Below are 26,054 nucleotides of genomic sequence, written 5' to 3'. Positions count from 1 at the left end.
ACCACACAAACATGGGAGTGAGAGAACTCGAAGCAACCAGAAGACAATGAATAGAAGTGATAGAGGTGGAGAATGAAGACAGCACACATCAAAGGACCCTCCATCATCTCTTGGGGCACTTGTCGGGCGAGACGAAAACAAAAGTTCTATTGCCTCTCTCTGTCTCACTCTTTCTCTCTGCGGTTTATTTGCACTCCTCTTTGTTGCCTGTCTCTCCATTAGAACTTGACTGTGGGAGTTGTTGCCTCAAGTTCTTTGGAGTTGAAAGGCTCTTGGAGATCTGTCGCCCAAACCATCGTCTTAACTTCAAATAGGAGATGGAAAATGAGATAATAGGATGAAGATAAGGTGGTGCGAGATAGGAAACTGGCCCATGGATGAAGGTGGTGGAATCACAGCTGGAGCAAAAGAGAAGGATGAAAAAATAAAATCAAGCAAAGCTTACAGGGAAAAGCAAAGGCAAGAGAAAAAGAAAAGCTTCATTTTAGAAAAGAGAGTTCTATGCAGCTCATAATAAAAAATAATGACATTTTAAGCCTAATTATTATTTTTAGAATGCACAAAACAGAAAATAAATATGTAGCAGGAAAATGAGAAAAGAACTGCATTGCTAAGACTTCTGCAGCTCATAACAGCCTTTTAAAAACGAAACTATTCCTGTCCCTCATAAGATAAACGTTTGCTAGGGATGCAACTGTGAATTTATATCATGATATTGGATTTGACAGATTGACGATTGATGCAGGAAAAGATTTCAGAAAAAAAATGTTTGAAAACACAAAGTGTGTTCCCTTCAAAAACATTTCATCACCATAGGTTAAACCTGGAGATCAACTATTTGATTGGTTCCAATACTGGCTAAAACATAATAGAATTATAACATATACGAACCAATATTTTACATCTATATCCGATGAGGGCATTTCAAACAGATGTATTTGTTTTACCAGTCAAGTACCTTGAGATAAAAATGTCTCTCAATCTCCTCCTTAGTAGCTTTTAGAGCTTCATTTTCTTGTACCCAGTGAAAAAGCAATCTAAAAGCCATGCTAATAAAAAAGAATCTAATTTATAAACAACATTTGTCTCCAGGAATTCATATTTATTTCTTTGCTGTAAACAAGAACAAAATAATAAAGAATAATGGTGCTGAAGGATGGTTTGGGTTCGGAATGAGAAAAATTACATCCCTATATGAGACTACAAAGATTGGTTCACCAGAACAATTTGACAAAAAGATGAACAATTTGTGATTTACGTCTTTAAATATGAGCTCACTTTTAGAAACTGAGGAAAAGGGTGGAGGAAATGGAGGTAAAAGAGAAGTACGGACAGAGCTAAGAGGGGAGTTGGGCCTGTGGGGTGTGCTGCAGAAGAGAGCCACAACAGAGATTGATGAGCATTAGAAACAAGGTGACTTTACTCAGAGGTGGAAAGGAAAAGGAACTAGAAAAAAAAAAGGTGCATTTTTTAGGTTACAGGCGAAATGGAAGCAGAAATTTAAAGCTGAGTGCCAAATTAATCTAAAAACACAAAAAAATCTAAAATAAATAGACCTTATTTTTGACTGGATCACACTAAATGTACATTTAAGAGTAAACTATGATTTTATTGCCTTTGTCAGTCTTTTCAATGACTCTTGGTGAGCACTATATTTTTGCTTAATGAATTAGAAATAGTAAATCAGAACACTTGGTTAAAAATTATTTGCAAAAACAATGTTTTTTCTTATTTGACAATACGGCTTCCCACTCAAGGTGATTTTGCCAAAAGACAAAAAAACATTTCAGTTTGCTATGAATGGCTGCTCTGTGGTTTATTTTCATGTCCCCCTGTCTGGTTTTGAAAATGCTGGTGTCCATTGTGGATGGCTCTAGTTCACAGCTGGTCAGATTTCCACCAAGTTTATTCTACACTGAACACATATTTGCTAAAACATCATTACAGACATTTTCTTGGTACTGGAAACGTAGATCCATCCATAAATCCTTCACATTTTTAATTCATGCTTTTATTTATTTTTGAAGAATCTACTGTGTCAGAAACGTGTGTGTGTGAGTGTGTATGTATTTTTGGCATTAAAAGGAACAGTTTGCACAGAGCATTATCAATGCAACAACCATCACCAAGAACAAAAGTTATTTTGAGAACAAATAATTCCATTAAAATCAGTGTCAGTACAACATGTACAATCTGTCTGGTGTCAGACATACACAGCTATTCTAGATTAATTAAATGTATTGTTTGTTAACACCAAAGTGCCATAAACCATTGCCAGCTCAGTGTCAGTGTCGACACCGTTATCATGTTAAACACTGGAAGCTTGAGAAATCGGAGGTTTAAGAGTCTATAATTACAAAACTAGAAGGAACAACTAAAATAGAAGAGTGATAGGGAAATAATGGTTTCTGATCAGTGTGTATAAATGTGCACAGCATGATTGTCTATGTGTTAAATGAGGACTATCCTTGAAGGTGACTATAAATTACTGGCTGGCTAAAGTGACTAATTAGAGAAGCAATTATACAAGCACTCTAGGCAGAAACCCAGAGTCAACAGCAGAATGACCTCTCTACAAGCTCTTAATGGGCCACACATAAATAGACACACACATGCACTGTACTCATGATACAGTAAGTCCTACACAATGATGTACTCTATGGTTTCGATTTATGCAAAACAGAGCAGCTTAAATAATGTGACATGTTGGACTTTTGTTTTTTTGGTTATTGGTTTTGGTTCTGTGATAAGTAGATGGCATGCATCAGCTTTACATCCAGAAACACTGAAACAACATCAAATAAAGAATCTTTTTTGTTTTGCTGAATTTCACAGTGGTGCATTACTTATGGAGAATCTAAATGGGTGTTCTGACTTTTCTGAAGCTTACAGGAAAGGCATCTTCATTTTTCCCTGAATATTTTTTTATACATCTCAAAATAAGCCACAAAAAGTTTTTTTTTTTTAAATCACTCATTCTCGTGTAACCAAGAAGCAAAATCTGTATTGAAATTTTAAATGGGTTATAGCTAGTGAGGTCTTGGCACTAATCATGATTTCACTTTGCTTAAAATGAGTAGCAAGTCTTATTTTGTACAAGTTTGTCTGACCACATTTAGGGAAAATTTATTGTGACTGAAAATGTTCAAGTTGGCAGTTTGACTCCCAGCTTCAGCAGCTGATGAGTGAGACTGTAAGGATAAACAGTTCTTCTTAAAGCACCCTACAAAATTGCTGGCATTCCTGGTAAAGATGTGCACAAAATGTTAAAAGTAATTAAAAAGATAGTACTCTATGCTTCACATCTCTAACAGTGAGCTTTTGAGTTTTTTTTCCTTTTGTTGCCTCCATTAGCATCCTATTTACTTTGAAAAATGTCTTCATCCATACATCAATTTTAGTTATTTTAAACACTTCAATCGTTGCTCAGACTGTAGATATGTTTATCCAAAATTTAATTTCTTCTTGTAGCCATTTTTTGACTTATGGCCAGTGGACTAGTAGACTTCTATTGAACTTTTCTCACTGACCCCTCCAAGTATTTTAACCTACATATCACATTCATCCTCCATAATCATAAATGTTCCAACATTCTTACACCTGAGAAGATGGAAATTAATTGGGGCCAAATTAGAAGTACATTTTATTCAGTTATCTCTGTTGGACATTTTGCACTCAGAATGAATGGTTAATTTATCTTAAGAGCTTTAATATATAAAAATATTTAATATTGTTGGTGCCAATGAATTTGGAATGTGCTTTGCAAAACTTCAGATAAAAACTCCTACACCAGTCAGTTTAATATAAATTAGATGTTGTAAAGTACTTCAACATTGATTTTATGACCACAGATTATATTTATGTGTATAGATTATTTTTCAGTATTCTGGACCAAAAACGGCAAACATCCAGCTGTAAGGTTAGTGAGAACAGAATAAATTCCAAGGGCTCTAAAAAGAAAGAAACATTTGAGAGATTTCTATTTCTCCTTAGTGACATGCATGTTTAGTCTCATAGGAATACCTCAAGTCTATTCTAGCTGGGAAATGAGAGGCAACAAAGATGGACGTATCAAGCCAATTAGATGACGATACAAAAAAAATCAAGGACCATAAGGTTTATATACAAGACAGATGAAAGAGGAAATATTGTGTAGGGAATCTGAAAAACAACATACCACTATCAAAGAAGACGTTTCACTTTCACCTACGCTGTTTTAGATGGAAAATAAGATGACGCACACACAAATATATACAACTCTTTTCCTTTAAGTCGTTACTTTTCTAAACACCCACTCCCATAATAACAGTATTTCTTGTTTTAGAAACACTTTGGCCCACTTTTGATTCCAACTCTCCCCACAGCATTTTCCGTTGGCTCAGTGAGCAAAGAGAGAACATTCAGTTGCAGAAACTGGGACTGCCTTATTTCACCCCAGTGAGAAACTCTGGGTTTTTGGCGGCTAAAGCACAACCTCATGCTGTGCTGCAGCTTTAGCTGCAAATTACAATGCTCTGCATCAGTATCCACCAATTCAGCCATTATAAAGATGTTTTTGGGAAGCAGGTTGTGAAAAGATTATATCTTGGATTTGGACTCAGTCTTAGATTTGCGTCTTAATGTGTTGCATGAAGGACTTCCTGACTCATCGCAGAGCTTGAAGGATTTGAACCAGACACCATGCAGCCAATAATATGTTAAATATGTCTTTGCCCTCACAGTATCCCACTTCCTTTTATCTCCCTCTTCCTCTGTTCTCAAATCTGAGTGATATGCAAACACAGTAAAACACTTAAGTCTACTTCAAATTCAAACGAGGCAGAAGCTTTCTGATCTGAGATTGGAGCAAAAGGAGAAGGAAATAGCTAAAATGAGCACCAGAGGCTCAGTGTGAATATATAGTGTGCTCAGGTTTAAATGGGGTTTGAAAAGAGGGAGAATTTAAGCCTTGAAGGTTCAGAACGTAGAGGCCACATTCGAATTAAATGCACCTTTTGCTTCCATTTAGAGCAAACTAAATATGTGGTTGGGTTCAAAAATGAAGGAGAGGCAACCTCAGTCCACCGGCTTACACTCACTAGCCACTTTATTAGGTACACTCGATCAGCTGCCTGTTAAAGATATTGGTGAATCAGCCAAACCATGGCACCAACTGAAGTTTAACCTGAATGCCACAATGGGGTGGAGAGTAGGTAATTAAGAAATTAAATGAAAAATGTGGCATTGTTGTTAAGTAAATATTGTGATTTTCACACACAACTGTCCGTCAGGTTTACAGAGTGGTCAAAAAAAAAAAAAATCAAGCAATGCTGATGTCAGAGGAAAATGTGCAGGCTAGTTCCAGATTAGGAAACCGGCCTGTCCAAAGGTTACTCCCAGTAGAATAATGTACCATGTCACAATGCACAATGAGTTCACTGGACTTCAATGGCCTCCACAGTGACAAGATGTCAATCCAACACAGCTCCTTTGGGATGTGGAGATTCACATCATGGATGTGCAGCTGACAAATCTGAAGCAACTGTGTGATGCATTTATGTTGATATGGACTAAAATCTCTAAAGAATGTTTCAAATACTCTCTGGTGTTGTTCCACACTTTGGAATTAAGGCGATTCTGAAGGAAAAGGGGTGTCGGCTGTTACAAGCAAAGTATTTACATAAGAAGTGCTTATATATATATATATATATATATATATATATATATATATATATATATATATATATATAAAAAGAGCCCAGTGAGTGCAGTTCCACTGGTGATGTAAATGTGTTTCCTCATTCTGAGGATAATCGAGAAATAAAACCCCTGGTAATTTTGGGAACGGTTCTGTGTGACTCATTATTTAACACCTGGCCACATATGACATGTTTCTAATTTAAATCTAAAAAGTGAGATATGCACATTTATTTAGTGCTTTTCTGTCAGTCTCACCTGCTCTGGTGTTTTGTCTCTACCACTCCCTACATAGAAAGACAGACATTTCTACACATTCTTTCCAAAAGAGGTCAAGTTCAGTCAATGATTGAGCTTATTAAAATTCACCACAGATGTAGGGTGGATTTAGGCCACATAAATATAATTTAAACTATTTTATCATACCTCTGACTTATCCTTATTTTCTTGCTAGAAAATATATACTTCTCATTAGTCATTGCTTTAGTCTTTGAGTCTTGGCATTCTGTTGAAACAGACCTGTATGCTCCACACCAAAAAAATTGCTAACACTGCCTATTGTTTTAGTTACACCATCTTAATTTTGCCTTCTTTAGTTGATAAACAGTTGGAATGAGATATCTGGTTCAAATACTTTAGGTCAAATCCGAATAATGTTATCACCGAGTAACTGGGACTGCCTTATTTCACATATTTTGTGCTATTAAACCCTGAAATGAAAGGTCTATATATGTAAATATTAGTGCAACCCATGTGAATAGTTTTTCCATAAGGTTGGATGGCGGTTCATCCGTCACGCTGTCTGGTGATTTTGATGAATTTATTAGTAAAGTAACAGGAACTGGAAGCATCGTAGTTTGCTAGAGTTAAAATTACATTTTCTGCAAGGCAGGAATTCATTATTAATGAAAGCATGATGTTAGACTTGGTAATGTCTCTTTCTGGCCGACATACTGAGTGGTGCATGCTGATGCAACGTGTTGGCTGCTGTTTACTGTGAGTGACTGAGGTAAAGCCGATGTCTGAAAACAGGAGAGAGGCGGGTCAAGTCACAAAGCAAAGAGATTGTGAAAGAACTGTGGATGGAGAAAACAGACAGGATGGTCAACATGAACCGAGCGCTGCGGAACCGCAGCAGAGAGACAGAACAAGATGTGCTGCGAGAAGAATCCTCATGCCATCTCTCCTCCTGCCACACCGCATTCATCACACGCCCCCTTTTGATTATTTAAACCCGCACAACAAGTGCATCACTGTTACTCCTACAACAGATTTACCTGCCTTCCACCAGGCTCCCTCACTCCTCTCTGCCTCTCTGTCTTGTCGCTCCTACAATTCATCTTTTCTCACCCATACCTTTCTCCTGTAACACTTAAGGTCAGGATGGGATGTAAACAATAAATCTTTGGTGCACGCTCTGACAGGAGCTCTCAATCCAGGTAGTGCTTTGGCTCGTTGGACACAAGAGCAGCACTTCACCTAAACACTCCCCTCTTAAAAATGATTTGAGTAGGCAGAAAGTCTGGATGGAAAGTTTGGAGAGTGCTATTTGGTGTGAAAGTAAGATAAATTGGTGGAGGGAAGAAATGAGGAGAGGAATAAGTGCAGGAGGGCGAAGGGTAAAGGGACAGATTTTCTGTAAGAGGAGTGGATCCGGCGGGCCCAAGTTGTCGAGATTAATATGACAAATGGCACAGAACAGCTGCTCTAACTGCACTATTATTTTCTTTTATTTGACTTAGGTGCTCCCTTTTACCACAAAACGATATCAAAGGTATTCGATTTCTCACCCTCAAACTCACAAACACCTACACATACTGGAGGCATGACAATGTGCGAACAGAAGCTGTTGTATAGGTGCAGATGGTGCTGTTATAAAGCACTGGAAACACTCGACAATACTTATCCCTATAGTGCCATTTTTGTTTTGCACATCTTCAAACATAAATAAAGACTTACCTTTCACTTTTTCCACATTCACTTTACTTGTGCATGGAAATGTCTGTCTAAATATTTAATTTATACAAAAGTTCCTGCAGGACTTACTCTTTTCTTAATCCAAGCTAGACATCTTGGATTAAGAATCACATATATACAATAATGTAAAGTTGTATATATGTTGTCTAAAATTATGTATATCTTTGTTGAAAATGATGATAAAGGTAAAGCCTGTTAATGCAGTTCTTTTCATCATTTTCAAGTGATACAAGGTTTTTGGGTGTTCTTGTTGAACGCCTGAATCTTTTTAGGAATGCCAGGTGATTAAGTCTTAGTTTTGCTCAGCTCTGCCATGTCTATAAACAAACACTTTCAAACACTCTTCTTGCCAGGAGCAGGCTCCTGGTTGGTGCAAAAGAACCGAGCATGCATACATAACTTGGCCCATTTGTTCAGCTCTGATGGAAAAGTTATAGAACTTCATTTGTTAATGTGAAGGTTAAAGCAATTGAGTAGAATATGTTTTCATAAAAGTTAATCCATTGGTGACAGCTATCATTATGATAATATCAATATAATAATCAATATGCTCAAGCCCAGAATAGTCTAAAAAGTTTTCCATCACAGGTTACTAGTTTTTACAAAACTAGTAACCTGTTTTTTGTACATTCTGACTCAAAATTGTGTCAGAATGTACTTCGGCATAAATCTGTAATTTCTGTATTAACTTCGTATTTTACCTTCACCAATAAGTTGACCGAGGAAGTAATTGGGTCTGTACATAAACATCCTCCCAATGCACAGGACATGCTCTTATACCCCTGAGCACAACAGTAAAAATGCACACCCACCTTACTCTGAGATCACTGCCACTCAGTGACCCACACACACCGGGCGACATAATAAAAGCTATTTCTCCTCTGCTCTGTCATTTAGTGGCCTCTCCAGCACCATTTCCACCCATCTAAGACCCACAGTACTTCCCACGCTCATAAAGGAGAAGGTAATATCATCCTGGGATCCCTGTGTGTGATGGAGATAAAAATAATGGAAAAGAGCATGGATCTGGCTTTCGGAATATGTTTTTGTAATAAAGGTTGATTTCATTTGTGAAAGAGGCTGTGCTTGCAAAGGTTGAGAGATGCCTCGGCACACTATGATAATGCTGACTGATGAATGCGTGATATCTTATGATGAGGTGTGCTGCAAAAACACATGCTCATTACAAATACATTTATAAAATTATCACTGTGCATAATTTTGCCTCTTTATCTAATTTGTTATGTTTTTATGTTGATGCAATGAATATCCATCTACCCTTTGTACATAATATTATGGTCCTCACCCAAACTAAAGGGAACATTTTTAGTAGCACATCAGGTCCTGTTCACACATGGTATATTTTTAGAAATACAATTAAGAAAAATGTGCGTCTACATGACCACTGAAATGGTGTTTTCCAACCTGCTAATATTTCAGTGTTTCAGTCCTGCTTACCTGGTATTTCTGATGTCTTTTAGATATATCACCTTTTCTTTCTCTTAAACAGTTTTTCTCTTTTAACCTTCATCCCCTGAGGTTTTCCTTTCCTCCACTTTCCTTTTATTGTTTCTTTCTTCCCTGTTCTCTGTCTCTCTCCCCTCATCTCCCATGGTTATTGATTGCTGTGTCAATAGAAACATCCACCTGAATTCAAAAAAGGCCATCTACATGCCTCACAATCAATCTCCAAAATCCAGCAGTGGGCACTCTTTATTTAAGAGCAGATCTAACGTTATATTTTTTAGTGCTACTTGACTATTAAAGAGAGGATGGAGATTGCATTGACAAGGGGGGAATTTTTGCTCTGCTTGGTGAAACTTCACAGACAGAGTGGCATGGACTGTTGAGTCTCACTTCTAAGGAGACTCCAAACAGCGTTTTTTAGTAAATAAAGTTCATCTTGGCCGTGTGCAGGGTAAATGGATCCCTGTCCTACCCACTGAGCAAACAGACGGCTGTAAGTGCACAGGCAAACACATTTTGGAGTGACAGTTAAAGATTTTCTCAAGAGCAGTTGTGTTAAAACCTCCAGTGATTAACTCTCTTGGATCTTCATTAGAATAAATCCAGGCAGGTTGCTCCCGGAGGGCGGAGATAAGAGCTAATCAGAGAGGGGCAAAGACAAAGCAGACCTCTACTCTCTTGAAGAACCTATTTTATCGGCTATTTTACTAACCTTTAAACTGTTGTCACATTTGCATTGGGTTGCTATTTACAAAGAAGGCGGTTATTTACATGGGATATGGAGGGTGGTGGTGGCGTGGTGCATGTTATGCAACATGAGTCACAAACTGGACTGGATTCCTGCACCTTTTAGATGCGCCATGGCTCAACACACCTGAAACAAAAGGCCAAATTATCCCTTCAGCATGCAGTCACTGCACTGCTGATGACCTAATATTCGGTTCAAGTGTTGAAGCAGAGGTAGAGTTTAGATCGGGCTTAGAAAATCCAGCCAAATTAAGTTCTGCACTTCCCTTTCTTTCTATACTCAACAGGGTAAACTGCCAACTCTTCCATTTATACTATGATAAGTAGATTAAAACTTTATATTTTGCATTCTCGTTTGCTTTTCTCTGTGCTGTATTTATTGCAGGCTTATTAAATGCACCATACAAGCTCAAGCCCAACCTGACCCGATCATCAAGAAAATAATTTGGGCTCGATCTGGTCTGAATTTCGGGTCCAGTTTGGGCCATAAATCTAAACTCTAAGCAGAGACACATCTAATAGCAGGACACAGGCGCTTGAGGAGTGGAGTTTAAGATCCCTGAGGTAAAAAAGGACCGAAATGAAAGTGGGATAGAAAAATTTGCCTTATAGTGTCCAAGTGAATGCTTATTGATTTTTACAGCTCTTTCCCTTCATGTTAGACAATTACTCTTACTTGATATGCATTAAATTCTCTGCTCTCATTATCTATGTCACACAAAAAGAATCCTGGTGGTGCACTTCCTTCTACCTCCAATTTCTTTTGTAAATCTGCTTCCCTGCCAATGAAAACATGACATAATATATAACAAATACTATGAAAAAAAAAAGTTGTTTTAAGATAGTAAAAGTGTGCTCGGGTCTGTGGCTTCTCCCAGACTAGACTTTAGGTCTACCTAATGAGGTGAATCAAAATGCAAAGAGTTACGTAGTGTTGGTAAGATATTAACTGCTTACAACGAGCCTATAATGAAACTCTGACTTCAAAAGCCATGAAACCGTATCCCTTTAAAGTGTTTCTGCTTTAGAAAAATAAGGAGCGGCAGCTCTATGTAGGCATGGCGACTAAAGTTTATAGACAGAAACAGAATTGGGGCTTAACATACCTGGTTCAAAATGCATGAAGACAGACGCAAAGATGCTTCAAGTGTATGTGTGAATCTCTGCGTGCGTGCGTGCGTGCGTGTTTGTTTGTTTGTAATACCTTGTGGGGACGATTTTCCTGACACATACTACATTGTGGGGACCAATTGCTCCTTGTGGGGACTGGAGCCTGGTCCCCACGAGGGGAAACCCTGTTTTTGGGTCAGGGGTCAGATTTAGGGCTAAGGTATGAATTGAGTTTTGGTTAGGATTAGGTATGTGATGGTTAGGGTTAGAAAAAGGGTAAAGGTAAGGTTTAGGCTGTAGAAATGAATGGAAGTCAATGGAAAGTCCCCACAAAGATAGCAAAACAAACATGTGTGTGTGTGTTTGTTTGTAATACCTTGTGGGGACGATTTTCCTGACATATACTACATTGTGGGGACCAATCGCTCCTCGTGGGGACCGGAGCCTGGTCCCCACGAGGGGAAACCCTGTTTTTGGGTCAGGGGTCAGAGTTAGGGCTAAGGTATGAATTGAGTTTTGGTTAGGGTTAGGTATGTGATGGTTAGGGTTAGGAAAAGGGTAAAGGTAAGGTTTAGGCTGTAGAAATGAATGGAAGTCAATGGAAAGTCCCCACAAAGATAGCAACACAAACGTGTGTGTGTGTGTGTGTGTGTGTGTGTGTGTGTGTGTGTGTGTGTGTGTATGTCCATCAAGCTCGTTGGAGACAGTTGGTGCAGTGGAGCTCTAAATTTAGCAGGCCCTTTAGAAGGAGTCATCTATCATTCAACATGACCCCTCCCATGAGGAGTGAGGTGCTGTGTGAGTGTGTGCATGTCTCACACACTAAGAGATACACATAGAAACAGTAAGATATTTCAAGGCCTGCTGAAAGCTGGAAATAAAAGGTTCAGTCTTTTTTTTTTGTATAAATGCTGCTCAAATGAAATACCATGAGCTTTTGTGCTCACAAATTAGGTGAAAAATTTTTATTTATCCTTTACCAAACTATTACTGGAAAACATGTTTTTAAACATCTGACTGCTCACGATTGTGAATTTTATTCTCATAGCTTCAAATTAAAGTCCCCAGCATAAAATGAAGCATATGGAACAAACCTGCAGAAGACCCTTCAATGCAGATGGGTTTAGTAAAAAACAGAGGCCAGCTGCATGTGCTGCTCTTGGAGCCTTTGGTAATGGTCTGTGCACCTCACACAGGATCTGAGCCTGAGGGTGAGGCTGCGCCATGGTGGAAGAAAGCTGGACGCCTTTCTTTTCCTGTTCGTAATCTCCTTCTTGTCTGAGCCCCACAGATGGCTCTCCACTTCTTGCAACTTTTGGGGCTTTTTTTTCTGCTCTATGACTTTCAGTGTGAAAAATAGCATAATTTCACAACCTTATCAGGTAGGGTGGTCCCATTGCAGCCCATAATTTGTTAACAAGCTGTTTCAAATGATAGCAGTCAACGGTAACACAAAAAGTACCAGATGCTGCACATTCAAATAGCACTCAGGAGATCCTTGTTTTGACAAAGAGTATGAACTACTTTGTGGGAAACTGTGGGGAGGGATAATGGCAAATGGGTTAAGACTTTTCCCAGTTTGCCATGTTCCATTCTTTAGACTATTTGGCTAGTAACCAGGTTTACGCAGGTATTTAACAGTTTTATAGATCAATATTCTTATATTATTTTGGTCATTAGGCATGTAAAACCTCCTTTTGGTGATTTAAATATAAAATAAGTTAACCTCTCAACTGTCACCCCAAAACCCTTAGATCACTGCGGTGTCCCTGAGGACACCGGTGCCCTCGTGAATCAAGATCAGTGGGGCAACTGATGTAGTCATCGTCCAACATCTAAACATGTTGGATGTTTAGGAGACAAAGCCAGGTTGGGATTGTTTGGACATGTTCAGAGGAGAGAAAATTGTCAAATTGATATAAGGATGCTGAGATTGGAGCCACAGGGCAGGAGGACATGACTGAGACCAAAACATAGATTTATGGACATGATAAAAGAGGACAGAAAGTTAGTCAGGGTGAGGGTAGAGGATGCAGAGGACATGAGTAAATGGAGACAGATGATTTTCTGTGGTGACCTCTGAAGGGAAAAGCTAGAAGAGAAGAAGAAGAAAAAGGTTGAGTCAAATTTCATACCTAACTGTAATGAAGAATCTGTGGCAAGACCTAAAAACTAATATTCACAAACTCACTGAATCTGAGTGAATTGGAAATAAGAATCTAAAGCCATCCTGTAAAGGACCAGTACCTTGCATAGCAGGAAATGAGGGTTCTACAAAGAATTGCATTTGGGGACTGAGGTCAAATGTAGGCAACACTTTTCACACTTTATAAATATAAAAAATGCTAAAAAAACAATAAATCATTTTCTTTCTATTAGTTATGAGCAACTTTGCAGACCTGGTCTGTCACATAAAATACTTGTAAACTGCATTATGGTTGCAATGTTGCAAACATGAAAAATGTACAGTACTCACTAAAGTAGTAAGTAATCAGCACACGACTTTTGCTTCAAATATTAGTTACCAAGAGCAATGTTTAATGGGCGTCAGGGAAACCACATAACCATTTAATTTGTATCCAAATATACAAATGTCACGGTACAATTAGTTTTATTCTGCAAAAATACAAAAATTATAGTTATGAGGAACAGTAGAGCTGTGCTGCTATTGCACAACAGGACTTGTTGCTGATTGAATTTGAATATTTTCACAGATGAAGTCAGAGAATATCCCCCCTGGAGTGTTTTTCTGATTGCTTTTGGTTTCTATGGGAGCAGCTGACGGTAATGATATCCTTACCACATTCAATTTAGACTCCTGTTGCAAACATCATTGAGATCTCAATTATCCCAGTTGTCTTTTTGTGTTCGGTTTTTCCATCTGAGCGGGTCGAGGTGACTTCTTATAGATTTCTGCTTTGTGCTGAAAGTACACTAAAGAGACAAATGATGATAACGCTCCAATTTTCTAACTTGAAAGCAAAGACTTCCACTTGTCCTTCTAATTGGTTTGCATTATCCTACTCAACACAAACTTTGCAGCAAAGAAAGAGTATTTATTTGTAAATTAGGATTGTTGGATATTCCCATCAAGTTTTTGCAATATGTAGCTTAACAGATGACTGCTTTTTTTTTTTTTCCAACAGCATATATGGAGTCTCAGAGATGGTAAAAGTATCTACTGGTTTTCACCCAATGTTTCCTCCCATTAGTTCGGACTACCCTCCCTCCTGCACAGGCTACGCAGGAGAAAAACATCAGTCATGGAGGTCAACTCAGTGCCAGCTTCCCTTCTAATCCATAGCTTTGACTGGGTTGGTACTAAATTACACATTGTTCTGGTTTTGGAAACAGAATTTATTGCATGTTTGAAATTTCAAGTGTTTTTGCTGTAACCTTACAACAGAGAAGACACTGCAGCTTTAAATGAATCGTATATCTAAGATATTCATGATAAGTGCTTTTGAGATATCAAAGAGAATTAAATTCAAATGACTTGTTTTTCCAAGTGAACAGAATAATAATATATCAAAAAGCTCTTACAATGTGGATGAACTACAACATGAATCTGGCGTGGTTTCAGGCGATGCATTTCTGTTGCTATTGTGCTTTCCAAATTTAAATTCCCTTTGAGGCTGAAAAACTTGCAGGGCCTATAATTGCTAATGCAGGAAACATTTGAAGACCGACAGCCTTCTTCTTTGAAATGCTTGAGATTGGATCTGTGCTGAAAGAATATGGAACTATGCACAAAAGTTATGATGAATGCCACCTCATTGCAACAATTGTCAGTGATGTCAATTAAAACTTCAGGCGCCAGCTGCTAACAATGCAGACAACAGAGATAAAACTAGTGAAAATATGGACCAGCACTGAACACAATGGACCACAGTGTGCAGAAAGCCACCCTGCCTCCGAATAAGGCATCTGTTATTAAGAAACTGAACTCTCATTTTGTCAGTAGGTAAAATGAATATCTATAACCCTCTCTCTCCGGTTCCACTCATTATGTACCAGCTCACTATGCCTGATTGCATTGTAAGAAAAATTAATTGGGCCTCTGTGATAAACCAATGTAGCGAAAGATTCTTTAGTGGAAGGCTTCGCTGAGTTTGAGGTATTCAGATGTTGTTAAAAAGACATTAGAGGCACAGGAAGTAAAGAAGCCATTAAGGCAAAAGGAGATACCAACTTAATGGAAATCTTCTCCTACACCTCCAAGTTGGAGAAAACCTTTAACAAAAGAGAAAAAAGATGGAAACAAATAAATTATAAAAACTAAAAAGGAATGCAGACGTTCTCTCAGCAATCGCTGTAGAGGTTATTACAATAGCAGCATGGTCTTTATTAATGTTTTCTTGATTGCAGATAAGAGAATATAGTTGGAGATAAAACAATTGGCCCATAAAATACTGGTAATTTGCTCTACAAAGCATTTTATTTCTATCAAATTAAAGATATAATTATGTTTAAGGAGATGCAAGTTGAGGAAATACCACTTTCATACATATCTCACCAAATAAAAAAAAAGTTAAATAGATATGGAAAATTTCTCAGTTTAAGACAAAACGTTGTTGAACCTCAAAAGATGAAAAAATGTCTACACAAACACGTCCATTATTGTTGTAAAGTGGTGCTCAGGTTGTTAAATAGCTCTAAATAGATCTGAATCTCAAATTCTTTTTGACAAAATTAGGAAGAGATCTATAAGGCCATAAATGTCCAAATTACAACATATTTTTCCGTTGTAAAAAAGAAAATCGCTGGGTAACCTTTAAATAACCATAAAAAATTTCCATAGGTACCCAGTTTCTGCAGGGATATTTGTTTTTATTATAGTTCAAATGTTATTTCATGAAATTGGAATAAAATATTACTTTCCAAAGGTTTCAAGACCTCTAAGAAGCATGCCAAAATTAATGCATGTCTCTATATCTTTATACTCTGATTTGTATCTTTGTTCATTGTTTAATTATTTTAATACTTCTTAATGTAGCTTAGCAGACAAAATTTTATTCAGTGTATTTTGTTCTTATCATTACGCTGTATCATCAGCAGTTGTAATAATTGTTGCTTATAAGTTAAAGCAGTTGGACCATTAACACATTAAGTTTTTTGCAGAGGAAACGGAGGTTATCATACATTAAGAAACTTTTACAAACTAGCTTTTTGCAGTGTATTTGACAAAATAAGAAATAACCACACTGTGTTTTGTTCTATGTGTAAGATTTATCCGCTGTAGTAAAATTGGGTTATATTCGATGAGCTAAGTCTCTCAGTTTATTTGGTGTTTGTTTGCAACAGTCATTGTATGCATTTCTTTTTGTTAAGATTGCAAAAAGAATTAAAAAAAAAGAACCTTTATTTCAGAGGAAATAATTTTCTCACAACTTTTGAAGGTTGTTATTTAAAACTTCCTCTCAGAGAAAATATGGAGTCAGAATACTAAAAAAACACAGATAGTCTGAGCTCTTTGTCTAAAAAGCATCCAAAAGATGACTCACACACACTTTACTGTCTGTCAGGTGTGTGACGGATGACCTCGTTCATGCTTTCTCCCCAATCAAGACCAGTGATCCGTCTGATCAAATTAGCTTATGGTTCTCCATCTGGACGTCCAGGCTCAGCTGTGTGTCTCTAGCCTGAATCCAATGTCCTTGTTGGGTGCAAGTGTGGGGTCTGTGGAGTCGAGGTCACCTGTCATACATTTGGACAGCCTCCTTGAGCAAAAGACAGCTGCTGCTGTTAATACACAACACACACACACACAGCTACAAGCCTCTGGAGTGACCATGTCTACTTCTGCAATGCCACCCTGTTAAATATAACTTAAAAGCAGAAGTATGTTAAACAAAATGATAAAAAGTAAGTGTTGGAAATGAAAGATAAAAGGTATATATTTTATCAGCATTTAATTAGCTGTCTTGAAAATCATTCATTATTTTCAATCACATATAAGTTGACATGTAGCTTGAGTTCAGGGCATACAGCAGCTGTTTAAAAATGGATGGAATGGCAGAGGCAACAGATAACTACAAAATAATGCAAGAGCTATGGGAAAAGTCCTTACAGGTATGAAATGTTACCACCTCCCAGTGAATGAATCCCAACTAACAGTACCCTTAACAAGAACTTGCTCAAAGTTCAGTTCATAGGAATTCGTTAACTCATCATCTCTCTTCCATGCTGACAAATTTACACTCCAATCATTTACTACTTTAGGTTCATTTACTAGTTTTTACAACATGGAGTCTTCTCAAGGTAGCTGTATTTGAAATTATGTTTTTTTCCCTAGAGTTTCTCAGTTCATACATGTTGTATTTTACTATAGCAATAATTATATTAGACCAAAGCTAATTTACAGTTTTTTTGTCTTGCTTTGTTACGACAAAGAAAAGAAATCAGAGACTACAACAAATAGGTTCTTTGATGTTATATTAGCAACAGTGAGACACAGAGTTGTTTATCGGACCTAGCAGCTCTTTCTATAACCATAAATTCCATATTATGAATAAACTTGTCCTTTTATATCACATAAGTTCATTTGCCAGAACCACAGGCAGCAGGTTTATGGAGTCAAGATTGTCAGGATAATAGCTCAGCATTCACCTGAGCAAAATGGATGAGATATATGTGGGGGATTGATCCTTTCTGGTTGATTCCTGTCATAGGCCTCATTGTCTTTAATAATAATAAAAAAGATAAAAAAAAACTTGTCCATCATCCTCCAGATTTTACAATTGCCTCATTTGGAGTGAGTCATTCAGTCGTAGGTCCATAGGACAATGGTACAGTATGATTATGGTGGAGTTGGAGGATCACACAAACAACTCATTGGTTGAAGTACAGAAAAACGTCACTTCCTCCCCAGTGAGAGTCCAACTGGTGGTGGAAACATTCTATTGTACCAAACTGCACCAACCCATGTCGTACTGTTCAGAGGAAATGAGTCATATGTGTATCAGGTTCTGCTAGATCCACAGACAATGATGAATGTTGTCTGCCTGTGTGTTGGTGAACAGCTGCAGTTTTTGCCTTATGAAATAATCATGTCATTAGTCAGAAATGGTTTTAGATTTCACACCTTAAGACATGAGTTTGGAACAATGCTGTTTGAAAGTGATGGGGAATGAAAAATGTTATGAATTAAAGGCTTCCACAAACAGAGCTAGATAGATGTGCCACAGTGAAATTTCACAACAAGCAACCAAATCCTTCCCTTAAAGAAACCTTTGCCATCTTTTGCTGAACAATAACCAAGGTTTGACCTGAAGGTTTTCTAGTTTATTGCAGCCATCCATTCTGCTATAGGAAATAAACTTAAATATAGAATATTGCAGTAAATCATAACACACCAGAAAGAAAGTATGTTTTTATGTCCTGTGTCATCTTGAAACAGCACAGTCACATTTTCACATGGCTATTTTCGCACAGCAGTGCAACAACAGCAGGAGTTGAGGTTATTTACCTTGTTTTTCAAGAAGTATAATGGTCTGAGACTTTAAAAAACTAAGAGATTAACTTTTGTTTGACACATTTTAGCAAATTAAATTTTGGTTTTGTTCAAAAAACTGAAAAAAGAAAGAAAATAAAAGCTTTTTCCAAACATCAATACAGATTGAGTGATTTCTTTAGTGTTAAAAGCAGACAAAGATGGATTAAGTGAAAAAAAAAAAAAATAAAACCCCAAAGGATGTCTAGTAAACTACATGCTTAATCCAGGATAGAAGCTTCACATCTCTGTGACAGTGCCCTGTGACCTACTTATTTAATCCACAAAGGGACGATGAGGACACACAGGTTCTTCTGTCTGTCCTTTAAATCTTAACATCAGCTTCTTACCTGCTCCAATTTCCAGTGGAACTCAGCTGGTCTGAAGGTGTCCACCTGAGTAAAGTCCCTCCTCAGCAGGAATACCAGCCGGCAATTATGGACATACAACGAGTAGTGATGACGATTCATCTCTGTAGGAGAAAGACAGATGAGTAGGCACCAGGGAGCAAATCTCACCACACCTACTCACAACTGTCAGGTAAAGTCAGTCTGACATCTGACTTCCTGAATCCACAGGAAACTGGGACAGTGGTGCTTTCACTGACTGAGGCCACCTGTCAGATATTCATTCCCACTTTAAGTGCAAATATTAATATGGAACTAATGCCAATTGCATTGCTGCATAAATGTATTACTAAAAATTAAATAATAATTTTCAAAAAAACATTTCTCATTTGCTGGCTAGACAAAAACTGCAAATGAAAAGAAAATAGCAGTGAAGTATCAAAAATGTAGTTGCTATTTGAAAATCATCAGAAGCGTCACGTTTTTGCCCAGGAAAATTAAAATAGATGGGTTTTATGTATCCAGAGTGTTTATAGTAAAAGTCTATGTAGTGTTAATTTTTTTTTCCAAAATAGAGCAACAAATTCTTGCTGCTGTAACTAAAATCTGGAGTCCGCTAAGGTTGAATATACGTTTCCTGGAGATGGCCCCTAACTTTAGCTCACAGTGCAGATCTTTGTCACAGGCACCTGAGCTAGATGGGCACAATCAATTTGTTGTCTATCCCTGTCTCTTCCAGGCATTTGCCAGGAAGAAACTTCAGAAAAGACAAACGACTCACCGGTTTTGTCAGAGTTACAGAGCAGCGTCTCCTTCTCAGCTCTGAGCCCGGGGCTCGGTCCGTGCTTCATCCACGTTGCGATTGTGAACTGGTCGGTCAGATTCTGGGGAACCACCCAGTCGGGGATTTTGGCTGCCTGACGCCCGTCAAACCTGAAGATCAGGTCGCTGTCCCGTCCATCGTCAGACACGAGGGAAGCTGTCCAGTTGGTGGCGGCGCTGGGGGCCGGGAGGAGGTCGGTGCTACCCGATGAGGCGCCTGGAGGTCACAGCAGTGGGAATGAAGAAAGAGAGCAACACAAGATGTGTCAATAACAATCATGGAAGATACGTAGTGTATATTGCCTTAACCTTGGGTATGATTACTTATGAGTAAGGAAGATGACAGGGCTTAATATGTAATCAATAGAGCAAGATGGATAGAGGATGCAAGTATTGATTCATGGCAGATGAAACTAACTTTAAAAAGAAGAGCGATGCGAGTCATTGTCCATAAATTTGGAGCATAGCTAACAGCTGAACTGTGCCTCTATGGAAGCCAGAGAGGACACCGACTGAGCACTGTGGTTACACAATGAGAGGAGACGCAGCAGGCACTTGCTGAGGAGGACAAAAGTGTGGGATGAATTGTTTACAGCTGACACTTTTGGTATATGATCCCCACAAGTCCTGACAAAATACACCGATCATCACTGCACAGCATTAAGTCATTCCATTCCTTTTCCCTCTGCGAACAGCTCCATCATTCCTTTTACACAATAACCTTAGTGTCTTGAGATCAGAGAGGTCTTTCTTTCTAAGCTGTCACCTTGAAAAAAATATTTTTGCCACATTGCTCATCTTGTGCCTTGACATATTTGACATGCTCTTCAGTGATCTGTCATTTCCTTTCAAGATGTTGCCCTCAATAAATGTTCTGAAGATTTCTTTTTTTTAAATTGTCAATAATGATAGTGCTCCTGTTGCCTTTTATTTCTGCTGTTCTAATGTTGATATTTGGTTGATATCATAGTGTTTGCTGGATCCAAACAAGGAGGAGCTGACGTTTTCTGGCTCAGATACTTCAGCTTTCATATCTGTAACATTTTGCAGATGCCTGTGGAGTGATTTCAGCAGAATGAAGTCCTTGGGATTTCTGGGTTAACTTTATTTTTTGATATTTTCATCCTAATTTAGTCGATTAAAGTGGGAAGGCCTGAGCTGTCTGAATGACCAAATGTAGCGTGAAGTGCTTTGGGGTCCTCTGAACCATAAAGCACTGGCTTGTACTTGCACTATACAAGAACAAGTCATTTACCATTTACCATATGTGACACAGCACACTGAAGTTCAACGTGTCTATTGTGGGCACACGTTATATCTTTGTGTTACAATACTATATTAAGATAAAAAAAAAGTATCCTCCTGATTTTTTAGCCTGTGTACTCTGCCTCATCTCAAGTGTCTCTGTTCAACTACATATTTTAATAATTACAATTTCTACAAACACATAATCATTCATGATTCTAACCAAAATGGGAGTGAGAGTTATCAATTAATCTGTCAGTTTAACAAAGAATCACATTCCTGTTGAGCTATCAGTATTTAATATTCTCTTTATTTTTCCTTGGGCTCTGTCTGGTGGCAAACCCTCGTCTTCCTCAGCGTCTGTAGCTACTTCTGCATTCTTATCTCCATGGACACTACAACAAGTCTACCGCAGTCCTTCATTCCCCCAGGGACGTCTGCATGCACTGTCCCTCAAAACAGTGCTCAACTGACTACATATCAAATTCCCTACACTGTGTAGGTCTTTGCACACTTTGTCTAAACAAAAGAAAAAGGTTACTACCTGTTACTGATACAATTTATTTAACTTCCAATAATTTTCATAAAAGAAATTATGTATTTTCAAGAATAGTTTATTACAGAAGGAGAATTTCTTCCCCACATTCTCCCAAATGTTAACTAATACACAAGACCTTAATTGTTATTTGATGTTAGGGTCTCACACAACAAAGCACTTGGCAAGTTATTTCAGAGGTGTTCAGCATTTTGGGTGACTGCCAGCCATGTGTGTTTGATGTTTTAACGCACTTACACTGGTTGGCTAGTAGATGGCAGTGTTTGGAGTGGCATACGCTAAACCAATCAAGATGCTTTTGACTAGCTGCCCACTCAGCATGAAAGGGACAACAAGGGAGTTATGCACTGCAGGTAAGATATTAACTACTTACAACATTTTTAACAGAACCTCACTTGAAAAATCCCAGACAGTCCCTTTAAAGCAAATTTTTAAATGTTTCTCCACTGATGAATGCTAATGCAGCCCAATGATACAGAAACCACAGCACTGGTTAGAGATGATATTGGACACTGTTGTCCAAATGCCACAGGCATCTGCTCATTTGTGCTAAAAGCACATTAGCACATTAATTGGTGTTTTCCTCCATCTCTAAAGGTCTGATTTTCCTCCCCTGCCTTCTTATGGCACCAGCAATGTTTCAACTCAACTAATTAAATTCCCTCAGTAAATAAAAACTGATCGACTTCTCCAACACCCAGCTGCAAATGCCGCTTTGCCCAATGTCTCTGTACATTATCTGAAATTGATTGTGCTTTAAAAAAGCAATTACAATTTATTCTATTTGCTATCAGATAACGATTATGAGGTGCCAGAAAAGAGCTCTTTTGTGGTAAACCATGCATGGACTGGGAGCCGAGGGGGGGAGGCAGGAGAACGGGGGGTGGGGTTTATGCATTCAGATGAGCTGGAGTGGGGCTTGTGTGAAGGCCGTTAGTCAAAGATGATGACTCCTGCTCCCCTGCTGGCAGTGCGGTGTGGGTGGGGCAGAGGAGACGGGGAACCTGGCTGCTTTGTTTGGACTCTGGGGACTGACACGGCGACTCTGCTGCTCATCAGTCACTGAGGAGGGAGCGTGGCTGCATCTAGGGCGGCTAATGCCCTCTCTCCGTCACATCATTAGTGACACAGCTTTAAGTTGCCTTTCTGGTGCCTTCATTTAGCACAGGGGTTTACCAGGGACATTAAGTGGAGATAAGACTGCAACACAGGCTGAGAGCTTTTAGATGTTAATTTAAAAAGGGCAAAAGGAAGGCGCCTCAGGCCCTGTCTGACCCTGCTTCTCTGAGTGTTGACTTTAAGCAGAAAGCATAATCCTAATTTCATGCTCTAGTCTGCTGCTTCGCTTCTCACGACAACATCAGCTGACATACACAACAAAACCTTCTGTCAGGATGATTTGAAATCTCCAGATGATGTGCACATATATAAGGTTTTGCTAAAGGACTCATAGACGTTGAACCTTTGCATGTTTAGTCACGTTTCAACCACAAAGTAGTGCAAGATTGTGAAGTGGAAGGAAAAGTATGGAAAGTTTTCCACTACAAATCTGAAAAGTGTGGGGTGAATTTGAATTTAAACCACTTTAGTCGGATACACTAAAATGAAATTGTGTACAACCAACAGTTTTCAGAAGTAATCTACTTTTACAAATAGAGCCTACTTGTGTGAAATGTAGGGTGCTCCGGGTGCACCAGAGTTAGTTTTCTCAGAAAGTTCACTTCAGTTGGGGAGGTGGGCAAGCTTTTTAATTCATGTTTTGACAAATCAAGAATTGCCTGAAGACAAAGCTCACTTATAAATAGTCTGTTGACATACAAAGGGGGCTGCACAGTGGTGCAGTTGGTAGGACTGTTGCTTGCAGCAAGAAGATTCTGGGTTCAATTCCCGGCCCTGGTCTTTCTGCATGGAGTTTGCATGTTCTCCCTGTGCATGCGTGGGTTCTCTCTGGATACTCTGGCTTCCTCTCACAGTCCAGAAACATGACTGTCAGATTAATTTGCCTCTCTAAATTCTCCCTAGGTGTGAGTGTGTATGTGCATGGTTGTTTGTCCTGTCTGTATCTGTGTTGACCTGCAACAGACTGGCGTCCTGTCCAGGTGACCCTGCCTCTCGCCTGAAATGTCTTGCTGGAGACAGGCACCAGCACCTCCCAACCCCGCTAGGGACAAGGGTGTACAGAAATGGATGGACATACAGAAGAGAAATAAACTATCTTGTGAACTAAAAAGAGGAACTGAACCAAACAAAGACAGTTATGCATATGATTTACATTTTAATCTTATTTTAACTTCTGCATCTGTGAAAACATGTTAAAACCTCTCACTTTCTACCGTTTGTCCTGGACTGTTGCATTTGTTTCATATATAGTATTGTGCAGTAGAATGTAATACAAAATATGGAGTATAAAAGGGATTTAGTCAATATTTTTCACTTACAGTCTTCAGAAAGTTGGGCATAGGCCCACCTGCATTCAGCTACTTTGGGTACAAACACAATCAAAATACGTTTCTAAAACTGCTACACATTTTTATATACTATATAAAAATACATTATTTATATTTCATTTAATAGTGTGCAGTACATATAATATGTTTTGTAAATTGCTTTTGGGACATTCTTAGTTCATATTAACTGATCCATCAAGGTGAACTGGCTGAAATTTTTATTGAAAACACCAGAGCACCTGCTAAAAGTGTTTGGCATTTATTTAAATGCAGAGAATCTAGTGCAAAGTGGAGGTGCCTTCTCCTCACCCTGAAATATCATTATATATTTATGAATGGATTGTTTAATTCAGGGGTTTGCATGAGGCTCCAGAGACCCAATGTGCCTCGTTGGGCCCTCCACTGTGGTTGTTAAAAAACCAAATAAGAAATGTTTGTAATTATAAAGGTAATTAGAAAGGGTGGTATTAGCAGTTCTTCTGTGTGTTTATATGCACTATCCACATATAATAGCTACACTAAAAGGATCAAGGCTTGTAATTTTTTTTTTTTTTTTGCTTCAAACAATTTTATTTTTTATTTGTGCTACCAATTTTCTTTATTTTCCTTGTTCTACAAAATTTGTTTTTGTTTATTTGTAAAACTTGGATCCTTTGTTTCATTCTGAAATCTGAAAATATAGTTTGATTTTCTTAGTTTTCAAAATAGAACATTTCATTTAGTAAATAGTTATGAAGGTAAGTGTTAGGGTTAGCCTATAGAAATGAATTAAAAATTGATAGAATTCAATGCAAAGTCCCTGTGAAGACAGAAAGACAGACTGTGTGTTCATGTGTAGCACTCAAAGTTTAAATGTTACCAGTGTTTTGAGTGTTCTGTTCAAAAATAAGATAAGTTTAGTAACCTGTACATTATGGATTTTGAAGTAAACTCCTGGCAGCCACCAACAGTTGTGTTCACTAAAAAGGGAGATGCTGCTGCCAACTGGCTTGGTTAGCTGGCCTCTCTGTTGGGCATGTTACCAAAGGAAGCAGGACAACCAGTTTAAAATGCCAAATACAAATTATTTTGGCTTTGTTTGAGGCTCTGTCCACTCAGAATTTTATTATTTATTTCTCTTTTTGAAAAAAAGAGGAATGTTTTTTGCACTGCATCCACACTGAAACAGTGTTTTATGGGATCCAAAGAGGCTGACCAGGTGCTTTGTGAGCTTTGTCAGAAGGAAATGATAGAACACAAACAGCCAGGCAAAAGAAGAAACCAACCACAAAGTTTCTGTAGAGATTTCTCTGAGTAGGTCTCTCGGTCGCAGCCCTTCCCGATGTGGCTGGTCTGCAGCTCCACGGTGACCCTCAACGAAGACAGCGGCTCACCACAGGTCTCAAGGTGCATATTGGGAAACAGCTGCTTACTGCCAGTTCCTGGCTCATAGTCCACTCGTTTATTCCAGCCTGAGAGAAGGAAGAGATGGAAGGACAGAGCTGTAAATAAAAGGGACAGTCTGCTCTTAAATGGTAAATTATCAATAATCACAATGATATGCTGTGCTTTTGCTATGGCACATTTTATGACCCCTTCTCTTGATTTTAGAAGCCTGTCAAAAAACCCCAAAACAAAACATGATTTTCAATTTTTCCTGTTCGTGGTTGTTTTGTTATGACAAGTCAGTATCTTCCTAGGACAAAATAGCTGGCTTATGAAATTGTGCCTCTATTTTTGGAGTGCAGTGCCTGTCTCAGCAGCAACAGTCATTATGCTGTCACTGTCCTGTCAGATGTGAAGATATCATTCTGGTTTGGAAATTATTTTTCATGTTTGATGTCCAATCTTTTCCTCCAGTCTTTGTAGTGTGCATTTGTGTTCAGTTTGCAGCTTGTACTGAAATTAAAACCAGTTCTGTCAGAAGGAAACTGCAGAATTTTAGCCACATCACTGAGCTAACTAACAAATATTGGGAAATTGCATGCAAACCTTTGAATTTGGGGAAAGTGGAAAAAAAAAAAAAGGTATCTAAATAATTTAGTATTTTTGGTCATTCTAACTGACCTAAAACAGAAAGAATTGTTTTGCAAGAGAAAATAAGCATTGAAACATCCTTTTTCACCTGCATGAGTTATATAATCATTGATGAAAGTTTTTCTTCACAATTCTTTCATTTGCAAATCAGA

The 26,054-nt window shown here is 38.3% G+C and overlaps 1 protein-coding gene across 1 annotated transcript in view; it reads right to left on the bottom strand.

Moving 5' to 3' along the window:
- Positions 1–26,054, bottom strand: part of LOC106926667 (calsyntenin-2) — a 96,321-nt gene that overhangs the window by 38,051 nt on the left and 32,216 nt on the right. Inside the window, exons 4-6 of the mRNA XM_088011701.1 lie at positions 25,152–25,337; positions 19,598–19,855; positions 18,820–18,941 (exon numbers count right to left, since the gene is read on the bottom strand). Coding sequence (XP_087867827.1) covers positions 18,820–18,941; positions 19,598–19,855; positions 25,152–25,278 — 507 coding nt within the window. The 5' untranslated portion in view covers positions 25,279–25,337. The remainder of the gene's footprint in view (positions 1–18,819; positions 18,942–19,597; positions 19,856–25,151; positions 25,338–26,054) is intronic.

This window comes from Poecilia mexicana, unplaced genomic scaffold (assembly GCF_051168715.1).
Source record: "Poecilia mexicana isolate PSO_F unplaced genomic scaffold, ASM5116871v1 scaffold_13, whole genome shotgun sequence".
Taxonomy (NCBI): Eukaryota; Metazoa; Chordata; class Actinopteri; order Cyprinodontiformes; family Poeciliidae; genus Poecilia; species Poecilia mexicana.
This window is presented reverse-complemented; position numbering and strand designations above follow the sequence as displayed.